Raw genomic sequence first — 11,059 nt, forward strand, 5'->3', positions numbered from 1 at the left:
TCATACTTTGACCATGTTAACAGGACCTGCTAGTCTCTGGAAACAAAGGGGCCTCGTTCTTGAAAAGGTGGAGAGTCACGGAAGGAGACCCTCCACGAGATGACTGGATGCAGTGTCTGCGATTAATTCAATCCATGAGGAATATTCTTGGTATTACTCGACATTTCTTCTGTTTTAATTGTGTTGTTGTTAAATTTTTATTTTGTATTGGCTTGCTTGTGCCAGACATGGTAATGGATATCCATGGTGGACAGTGTTGGCTGGAGCTTCCCTACTAAATCAAGCCTGGAAGCAGGAGCGGCATCCACTTCCGAAATGGCTTGCTTCCAGAAACTCTATGTATGAACAGTGCTCAGGCCTTTTGTTCATAGGGTCGCTATGAGTCATCTACGACTTGACGGCACCTAACAACAATATCAGCTTCTTTACAAAGTTCGTATATACTGTGTTTCACACTATTCTTCATTCACCTTGTGTTTCATACAATTATTCCCACTCATCATATTTTATAAAATTAATCGACACTGAACTGTGTCCCCCCAATGCCTAGTCTTTGATGACCTCCGCCAGATCATTCCCATTTCTTTTACCGATCTCTTCCACTACTCACCAAATTGTGCGACACTATGATTTCTCCCCTGCCTATCCTCACCCCTCTGTTCCTACCCTTTCCTCTGGGACTGTGGTCTTCAGCACAGCAGACACTATGGGATGGGGCAGGATCTGGTACTGTATATGAGGTCACTTAATGACAATTAAGAGTAACACCAAGCTACTAAGCCCTACATTGGATTCAGTCCTTCAGACACAGGCTTCTAATCAATGCCATAAATCTAAGGCCTGTACATTCTTTTAGAACTCACCCTCCTGGCTCAATGAATTCTCCGAATTCCAAGCCTGTCTCATCTAAACTGCCTCCCAACTTATCTCAATTTAGTCTACTCCACTGAGTCCCAGAGATCAATTTTTTACCAGGATACAATTAGTTAGTACTGGTCATTTTCTTTAAAAAAAATTTTATATTGATTTGCATACAAAATTTGTATACAATTTGTATACAATGTTTTCCACACTTTCCTTGTTTTATGCAATCATTCTCCCATGTATTGTGTTTCAGCATCACCACCGAACTATGCCCATGTACTAATCCTGCCCATGTACTAATCCTTCTTTTCTTAGTAATTCAATGTTCAAGATGAAAATGGCTTTGTTTGAGATAAAGCTGGTTTACCTGCAGGTCACGTAATGTTGTCTCGTGAGATCGCGCATCTCCTTCGAGAACTGAGCAGCGGACCAGTTTCTCTTGTTCTTGCTCCAGCCACACTTCAAATGCTTTCAGCTCCCTCTGATACTCCTGGTGCAGGCGAACCAGTTTTTCTGACTTGGTTACTGCTTCCTAACATTCGGAGACAGATAAGTAAGACAGGAACGCATTAGCACCTGCTCTGTCAATGAGCTGTCAGGATGTACTGCTGAAAACTCGAGAAAAACCACAACCACTAAATGAATGGGATGTGAACATTTTTCTTGGGAGAACGAACCTTAACCATTTATTCAGAACAACGTAAATAGTACTTCAGGATTAAAAGGACTCCTAAAATTGCTTTATTGAATTCACAACTTGATCTCTGATAATCTTATGAAATGTAACATAAGTCATACCCGAAAAAAATGAATTGTATTTACTTTTCATGAGAAAAACACTTTTGCTAAGAAAGAAAATGGAAATTTACTTGGTGCCTTCCATGACGTCTTGGTAGACAGGCTCATGGTAGATTTGGTTTTTAATGTACCTCATTTAATAAATTAAGGTTTGCTCTGAAATTACTTTTTAAAAGAATTTCTTTTCAAGGTCTAAAGAATGATCAAAGAGATACTGATTATTCTTTCCTGCCTTAGAAAATTATTCTCACCACCGAGAATCTAACGCTGTTATGAGCTTCATTATCAAACTACACACACTTTTTCTTCAATTGTGGAATTACTAGGAATTTTCAATAGCAAATTCTTTTACTTCAATAGCTTTTGTACAATACTACTATTAGCAGGGAGATCTGGTGGCCTCGTATGGAGGGAGTAGCGCTGCTAAGTGAGTCAGGAGGCACCTCGCCGGTGGTTCAAATTCACCAGCCAGTCTATGAGAGAAAGATAGGCAGTCCCCTCCGATGCGATTTACAACCTCTAAAAATCCACTGCAGGGTGAGATGAGAATGAGTTCTGATGCTGCACAGTGAGTTAGTTAGATTTTAACAATATTTGCAGAGTTTGTTCCCAGTGGTACACTTAAAGTTTTAAAATGCCTTTCTTTTGCTCTATTTTGTTTATTTTCATGTGCCTCTCATTCATGAAAATAGCCATGTCCTTAAATCTAGCTCTGAACACTGCTGCTTGGGCAGTGTGGAGCCCTCTCTGTGTCTGTGAAGCTTACCTTGGCCCTGGTCTGTGTAGAGCCTGGGAAGCATGCTTTATGCTTTGGCTCTGGTCAGTGTAGAGCCCAGGGGAGTGTACCTTGGCCCTGGTCATTGTGGAGGCTTGGGAAGCATATACCTTGGCCCTGGTTAGTGTGGAGGCCTGGGAAGCTTACCCTGGCTCTGGTCTGTGTAGAGCCCTGGGAAGCGTACCTTGGCCCTGGTCAGTGTGGAGCCTGGGAAGCATACCTTGGCTCTGGTCAGGAAGTGTATGCTGGCCCTGGTCAGTGTGGAGCCTGGGAAGCGTACCTTGGCCCTGGTCTGTGTGGAGACTGGGAAGCGTACCTTGGCCCTGGTCAGTGTGGAGCCTGGGAAGCGTACCTTGGCTCAGGTCAGGAAGTGTATGTTGGCCCTGGTCAGTGTGGAGGCTGGGAAGCGTACCTTGGCCCTGGTCAGTGTAAAGCCCTGGAAAGCGTACCTTGGCCCTGGTCTGTGTGGAGCCCAGGAACATACCTTGGCCCTGTCTTGGATTGCTCGGTAGCGCTCCTGCAGATCTTGGAGTTCTAACTGGGTGACGTAGTGCTCTGTCATGCCAGCCCTCTTGACTTCAATGGTCTCCAGCAAGCTGCTGTGACTCAGCACTTCTTCATTCAGCAGCTAGCAAGCAACAACATAAAGAGTTAGTCTGTGCACCTCGGAACAATGGCACTGCTGATGTTAGGGCAGTTTAACTACACTCTCCTTGGGAGAGGGATAGACATCTCCTGCTGTGTGCTTTGTTGATTTTAGGGAGCTCTGGTGGCCTAGTGACAAGAAGCTGCCCTGCAATCCCAAAGGCACTTGGTTAGAAGCCAATCACTGCTGCATGGGAACAGTATGGGCAATCTCTTCCCTTGTGATTAATAGCCTCTGATCACCCATGGAGGGTCAGCTATGGGATGGTTCTGGCTCGACAGTCCATGACAATAACATTATCAAGCGGGGTCAGAGCCTGGAAAAGCCAACAACAGAGAGGAAGACCTTGTTTTACTAGATTATGCTGATGCATGCAATCACAAGAATGAGGCAGAGTCAAGAACCAGAGACTCAGTGAGGAGGGAGAAGGGTGGGTGAGTGATGGAGACAGACTGGCAGTGCCCAGGACCACGGGCATAAGCACCGCAGAGATTGTGAGGACGGGGCAGAGGATGAGGCGAGGTTTCATTCTTGTGTACACAGAGCAGCTATGAAGCAGAGGCAACTGGATCACACCTAACAACAATGTATCTGTGTACATATACAGATACATACTTATGTGCACGTATTATGTGAGGAGATGTTTATGGGTGAAATTGGTTGAGATTTCTCTTTTTTCTGTTGAGATTCTTACAAACCAGGTGATGGTGACAGACCCTGTATTGTAGGCCAAGCCCATAGGAGCCCTTCAGCAGGGTGGCAGGAGATGTCTTTGCATGAAGATTACAGTAGATGGAGACAGTCAGGGTCTGTGGTACCACATTAACTCATTAGATGAAGAAAGACAACCAGGAAGATACATTCTGAGATCAAATCAGGACAACTTCCTGTGTGATGCAAGGTGAGGCTGGGAGAGGTGGCACTGGCACGATGAGGCTTTAATCATAGACTCCTGAGTGTGGGAGATCTAAATTAACTGATCTCAAGACCAGAGGAAAGTAGAAGGTTGAGAGATGAAGACAGCAAATATTGCTTACAGTATAGAAAGGTTGAATTAGAAAAGGCTGTCCAACAATGGTCATGTATCTGAAAAATTGGCTGTGGCCTGGGTTATAAAAGCAAGGTCTGCAGGGAGTTCTGGTGGCCTAGTGGCAAGACGCTGCACTGAAATCCCAGAGGTACACGGTTAAAATCCACCAGCTGCTCTGCTGGAGGAGGGGGCAATCTCCTCCTGTACCAGTTGGATCTGATTTGACGGTACACGTAAAAATAATACAATAAAAAAAAAAGCAAGGTCTGCAAAGCTATCCCTGCAAAGGATACTATTTAAAGAATTTTTCTTTTACTTTTCAAAGAGAAGAGTGTACTGGGTGCAAGGGGGACAAGGAGAAAAGTGCAACAATGAATGAATGGAAATGAAATCCAAAGTCTCTGTAAATTTTCCATTAAGATTAATAATAATAATAATTAAAAAATGAAAAAGTGTTGAACATGCCTTGACAATAATAATAATAACAACAAAAATGTCTAAAAGGTATAAGTGCCATTTTACTCCTGTAGTAAGACAATTAAGAAATTATACAAAGAATCCAAAATAATGTAATGAAAATAAGGTATGTTTTACTTTTTAATAGATTCCATGGTCAGGTTGTCAAATTCTATATGGTCTGTATCATTTAACATGGATCTATCTACTTGGTGTCCAATGGGGAGAAATTTTTCACTTATTGAGTAACAAATCACAAACCAAAATCTGCCATAAGAAGTAATTAAATGGAAATCAGAATTACCAAGTAGCTCTGATTAGACAGTCTTTGGCACGTTGTGCTGGTAACCAGAATTCAAGGGAAGAAATAGGGAAAGTGTGATTACATTGTGGATATTGAAATTTATGTTAAAGAACAAAATATATATGTGTGGTTGAATGAAATATTAATTTGTTTTGTAAATGTTCACTTAAATCACAAGAAAAAAGAATAAAAGAATTAGAAATTATAGTGCAAAGTAAAATTAACTTCTCTGGTCAGCCCCGGCATACAACTAATTGCATTTCCACATTGCAGCAATGGGCTTGAGTGTGTCAGATGATGAGGATGGCACAGGATAGGACAGGGTTCAGATCTGTTGTACATGGGGTCACTATGAGTTGTGCTTGACTTGACAGCACCGAACAAGAACCACGTAACCACACAGCATCCTAAAAGCTCTGTTGGCTCTGTGGTAAGGAGTTGCACTGCCAACTCAAAGGTAGGAGGTTCAAATTCACCAGCTGCTCCATAGGAGGAAAATGGACAGTCTCCTCACATGTGATTTACAGCCTCTGGAAGTCTGCTGGAAGGTCAGGTATGAGTTGGACCTGACTCAACAGCTCGTGACCATCACCACAAGAACATGGTATCCCAAGAGTCACTGTGTAATGCAAAAGGTTTATGTGCTTGGTCACTAAAGGAAAGGTTGGAGGTTCAAATCCACCAAAGGCATCGGGGAAGAAAAGCCAGATAATTCAAAAAAATTAAGTCATCAGACACCCTATGGGAGACACCTCTACTCTGACAAATATGAGGCTGCAAAGCATGAGGATTAACTCCAACAACTGGGCTATGATCCTGGAGCAACCTGGAGCGGGGAAATGTGATGGCTGGGCAGGTCCGACCCTAACCTTGGCTTTTCCGAGAGCAGCCGTCTTCTCGCGCAGCTCGGCACACTGCCGCTCGGACTCAGTTATGCTGGCTTCCACGCCGTCCATCCAGTTGGAGAACTGCCGGACGTCATCCTGATAGCTCGTCCACTTGGAGAGGGCTCCTTCGAGTTGGCTGAAAGGATTGTAAAGAGCAATGTGGGAAAACAAGCAGTTTCAGAAGTTCAGCATCTATCACTGCACCTGCGGTGTGCCCCCTCCAGCCTGGAGGCAGGGAGGATATGGCCAGTGAGGACAGGACATCCAGACCTATTGAATCTGAGCTGGAGGTCTCAGGATGACAAGGCAAGGGCAGGGAGTCCAAGGTGAGATGCAGAGGAAGACTGGGACCAGGTACCTGGCCTGCTGAGTGCCAGGTCACTCAGGACCCCATGGGGACATCATGAGACATCCTTTCAGGGGTCTTGTCAGGAACTCAGACCTGGGCACAAAGAGAACCCATAGCTAAAGTGCTAAAAGGCCCTTGCTGGGTGGGAGATGTAGGGAAAGAAAGACAGACTAGAATAAGGGAGGAAGAGCTGTGGAAGGTGTAGCTCCCCTGTGTGAGATCTGACGATGAGAAAACCACTGTGTAAAAGAAGGAAACATTTTCTGAGCTGTTCTAAATAAGAAAACTTGATCATTTCTCTTACAGATAAATCAAGCACTTTTCTCAATTGGAAATTCTAGTCCAGCCAGATGTAGCCTGGGAAGAAAGGCCTGGCAATCTACTTCTACTTCCAAAAAGGCCAACATTGACAACACTGTGCAGCAAAGTTCTCCTCCAGCACACACGGGGTTGTCATGAACTGGAATCAATTCAACAACAACTAATCTTTACTTCTAGTCATGTACACGTTTCACGCTTAATACAATTCATCTTTACGTATTGGGTCATTCTGAGAGCCGTTCTACTAGTTCAACTACTACTATATTCATCTACCATTTCTGTTCATGGCCAATGGGACTTCCATGGGCCAGATGGTGCATTCTTTCTCTGGTTTCTGGTGCCCACGTGGCTGGAGGGCAGGGGAAGCATGAAGTCCCACAGAATTACGGCCTTGGGGACAATCCTCAACTATTCTCCTCAGTCATAGGACCTTGTTTACAAACTCACTAGCTTCCATCCTCTTGGGAGAAGCTGGGAGGCCCATGATCTACATAGGCTCCCAAAATGCACAAGCTGGATTAAGCTCTGGCCGTGCAGTAGGTTATCTATCGGGCTGCAAATGGAAAGGTTGACAGTTTGAACTCATCAATTATTTCTAGAAAGAAAGATGAAGCCGTGTATATTCGACAAGATTTACAGCCTTTGGAAACGAAACTCAATGGACGCTTGCTGAACACCTGACCTCACTTCATGGCTGTGGGGTTTTGGTTCGCCGACTTCAGGCACCGAGCTGTGGGCTCAGATGACTAACCCAATTTCAACTTGCTTAATGTCTATCACATCTTTCGTCCCTGTCTAGCCTTCTGTTTCTCCCTCCCGCCTCTTACTGGTGTTTCCTGGCTTCACTTCTCAAAGAAACACTGTTTTCATTAGATGCCATCGAGTCAGCCCCTAAGTCACGACAGCCTCACATCCAATGAGGTCAGAACAAATACTGGGAGCCATGTAGGACTTCACTGGCTAATTTTCAGCAGTAGATTGCTGCCTTTTTTCCTGGTCCATCTTAGCCTACCAACTTCTCTTGATGGGGGATATAAATATGAGAGATATTGGTCAGGAATTGAACCTGGAATCCCTTCAAGAAAAGCAAATTTTTCCCACTGACCAAACGCAGCCCTCATTCCTCCTATTTGCTTTCAATTGCTATATCTTAATTTCATAAAACCTCTAATGATCTTTACATTTTTAAAGTGGCAAACAATAAAAAAGAAATGCATGCAGTCTTAACTCAGGCTCAGCATTGCCATTTAACCTACATGAAATATTATATCCCAGTTTCATTTGCTCTAATGAAAAAAGAAGGAAAGAACCTAGAACATTCTGTTGCCAAGGTCTCTGCTGACATTGAGCAAAGGGCTTTGGGCACACGGCTTCCATGGTGTTTACCTTTTACAGCGAATCCCGGAAGACAGCAGGGACGCCCACATGTCCTTGACGGTCTGCAGTTGCTGCTGGATGGCAGGGACACCTTCCGGAGAGGTGTTCTGAAGGACAGACTCGCCTCGGGTCACTATCATCTTCATCTGGATCTCTTTTTCCTGTTTCACTGACATTAGAGCCTGTAAAGTCAAACAGAGAAGTCCTTTGTCACTTACACAGCTGACATTCCTGGCGTCAGTGTCTCAGAGCTTTAGTCCCTGGGCAGGGAGTTTTGATGGTGGACTCTACAAAGAGTTACACTGCCCACCCAGACACCACAGGTCTCCAGCTGTTCAAATCCAGCAGCCACTCTTCAAGAGAAAAATGAGCATTCTCCTCTTTTGTGATTTATTGCCTCAAAAACCCAACGAAGGATCAGCTAGGAGTCATTTCCAACTTGATGCAAGGAGGTGGTTTGTCGTCGTCTTCTTCTTCTTCTTCTTCTTCTTCTTCTTCTTCTTCTTCTTCTTCTTCTTCTTCTTCTTCTTCTTCTTCTTCTTCTTCTTCTCATCACTGGGTAAACAGATGTCAAGTTAGGGGTTCAAGGTCACCCAGAGGTGCCTCAGAAGAAAAGCTGGGGACCTGCTTCCAAAAGGCCTGCGCCATAAGGCAGTTTCCTTCAAGGCACATGGGGGTAGCACAAGTCAGAACTGACTGATGTTTGGTCCTGGAGGCAGCCGTGTATGTATGACCATGTATGGAGCCCGGATATTCTCTGGCTTCTGGGGTGCAGGTGATCGAGTCACTTGTTGATGATCACTGGCTACTATTTACTGGCACCTGGGGCTCTCCACAGGGCCTGGACTTGGCAAGACTCAGTTCTCCCCCAAATAATTCTTGAATTCTCCTGGAGAACCATTTTAATGTTTTTAACAAGGGGGGGGGGAATCTACATGTCATAAATATTGAAAGGTCACAAGTTCTAGGGTTCACAAATGTTAAGGTCTCTAGTACATAGACCTATTGTTGTTGTTGTGTTGTTGTTAAGTGCCATTGAGTTGAATATAGATCATAGCAACCCTGTGAACAACAGACTTGCACTCTATCCTATCCAACACCATCTTTATCATCCCCGACACTGGAGTCCATTGCCAAAGACAAAGCATCAGTCCATCTCATTGAGGCTCTTCTTCTCCTTCACCAAACCTTCACCTTTCCAAGAGTGATGTCCTTTTTCAAGGAAGAGCCTGTCCTAACATGACCAAAATATGTCCAGGCCTCAGACGCATAGCAGGTGATCAGAAAGACTGTGGCCTGAATCAGGAACACCATAGACCTATACTGAAAAACCAAACCAAACCAAAAAACAAAAAAAAAAACAACAACCACCCCACAACAACCTGAAACAAAACCTCCCAAATTCATTCCCATTGAATTAGATCTCACAACTGACCATCCCAGGGGATTTTAAGATGCTGTAAATTTTACCATAGGCGATTACTCTTCCTCCTCCCCCCATGGAGAAGTTCGTGCATTTGAACACTCACTTTTTGTGTCTCACCATCCTTGCCTCGAGTCCATTCTGGTTGCACTTTTTCTAACAAAAATATGTCTGTTCTTTTGCCAGTCTGTATTCTGCTCAATGAGCTCTGGTAGCCTAGTGGTAAGGGGTGGTGCTGCCATCCCAATGGCAAGCTACTCTTCACCAACACCACAACTCAAAGGCATTGACGCTCCTCCGATATTCTTTGTTCACTATGCAACTTTCACATGCATATAGTGACTGAAAAATGCCATAACTTGAGTCAGGTTCACCTTGTTGTTGTTACATGTCACTGAATTGCCTGTAACTCATAACGACCCTACATACATTAGCTCTGAACATTGTGATATCCTGAGCATCCTGAACATTGTCATATGTCATTACCTCTGACAGACCTAATCTCATATCTTCAGGCTTTGAGTCAATCCATCGCATCCTGGGGTTTCATCTCCTGCATTGTGCCCCCCTCTTCCAAGCATGATGTCCCTCTCCAAGAATTATTCCCTCCTTGCAACAAAGTATGTCATATAGCACTTCAGAATACCTGCCTCCAGGATGCAGCCTGGTTTCACCCTCTCCAGGACAGACCTGTATGTTGTCCTGGAAGTCCATGGTATGTTCAACAATCTTCTCCAGCACCACAACTCAAAGGCATCAATCCTTCTATCATTCTTAGTTATACTCTAGCTGTCATGCAGAGCAAGCAACTGCAAAGACCATGGCCTGGATAAGAAACACTTTAGCTTCCAGACTGACATCTTTATACTCGGTACTCTTAGAGTGGTCCCTGACAGTAGACTTTCCCAAAACAATTTGTCTTTTGATTTCCTGACTGCTTGTGCCGAGAGCGTTGACTGTGAAACTAAGCTAAAGCTAGCAACGATTCCAGTCTCTTCTCGGATCATAATGCTGCCAATTGCCCCAGTGCTGAGACTCTTCCTTCTTTTGATGTTGATCAAAGGTGCACCTTGGTCTTAAAATCACATCCTTGCTCTTTAGCACTTTAGAGATGTCTTTTGTAGCAGATTTACCCAAGGCAATACATTTTTTGACTGTTCCACATTTGATTCCAAGAGTGTGGATTATAAAAAAACTTTAAAAAAACAGATTTTATAAAAAAGAATGGAGGAGTAATTTAAGAACATAGAGAAAGTAAAAAATAAATGGTTAAAATCAGTGAAGTTTCTGGGGTCCTTTTTGTTTTGTGTTACTGTTCTTTTTCTTCCTCAAAAGTGGGTGGCTTTGAGCCTTAGACTAAGGGTAAAGGTGGATGCCTGCTTGAGGGAGTGACTTTAAAATCATTTAGGACCTATTCTCTTAAAGACACAACAATCATTTGTCTATTTGCTGTTCTGAACAACTTGGAGTTGCTGTGATGATAAAAACTATTCCATAGTCTTGTCAAACACCATAATATTTACCCATTATATACAATGGTTGCATGTGCTTCAAGATGGATTCATAATGGGAAGCAGGAGTGGCATCCACTTCCTAAACTAGATGCCTCTGGAAACTCTACAAACTCTCTTATAAATGTACATGTTGTTGTTGTTGTTGTTGTTATGTGCCGTCGAGTCGCCTGCGACTCATAGCGAACCTATGCACAACAGCCCTAAACTCTGCTTTGTCCTGTGCCAATAGCACTGTCTCTGACACTCCCAACCCAATTATCCCAGTCACTGAATCAATCCACCTCATAGAGGGCCTTCCTCTTCTGAGCTGTCCCT

General features: G+C 43.8%; 1 protein-coding gene across 1 annotated transcript in view; it reads right to left on the reverse strand.

The window, feature by feature from the left end:
* The window catches only part of SYNE1 (spectrin repeat containing, nuclear envelope 1), a 644,155-nt gene that overhangs the window by 366,167 nt on the left and 266,929 nt on the right, over positions 1-11,059 (reverse strand). The window contains exons 60-63 of the mRNA XM_006882743.1: positions 7,817-7,989; positions 5,743-5,896; positions 2,922-3,065; positions 1,232-1,396 (exon numbers count right to left, since the gene is read on the reverse strand). Of these exons, the coding sequence (XP_006882805.1) occupies positions 1,232-1,396; positions 2,922-3,065; positions 5,743-5,896; positions 7,817-7,989 (636 nt within the window). The remainder of the gene's footprint in view (positions 1-1,231; positions 1,397-2,921; positions 3,066-5,742; positions 5,897-7,816; positions 7,990-11,059) is intronic.

This window comes from Elephantulus edwardii, unplaced genomic scaffold (assembly GCF_000299155.1).
Source record: "Elephantulus edwardii isolate Elephantulus edwardi_28Jun2011 unplaced genomic scaffold, EleEdw1.0 scaffold00024, whole genome shotgun sequence".
NCBI classification, from domain to species: domain Eukaryota; kingdom Metazoa; phylum Chordata; class Mammalia; order Macroscelidea; family Macroscelididae; genus Elephantulus; species Elephantulus edwardii.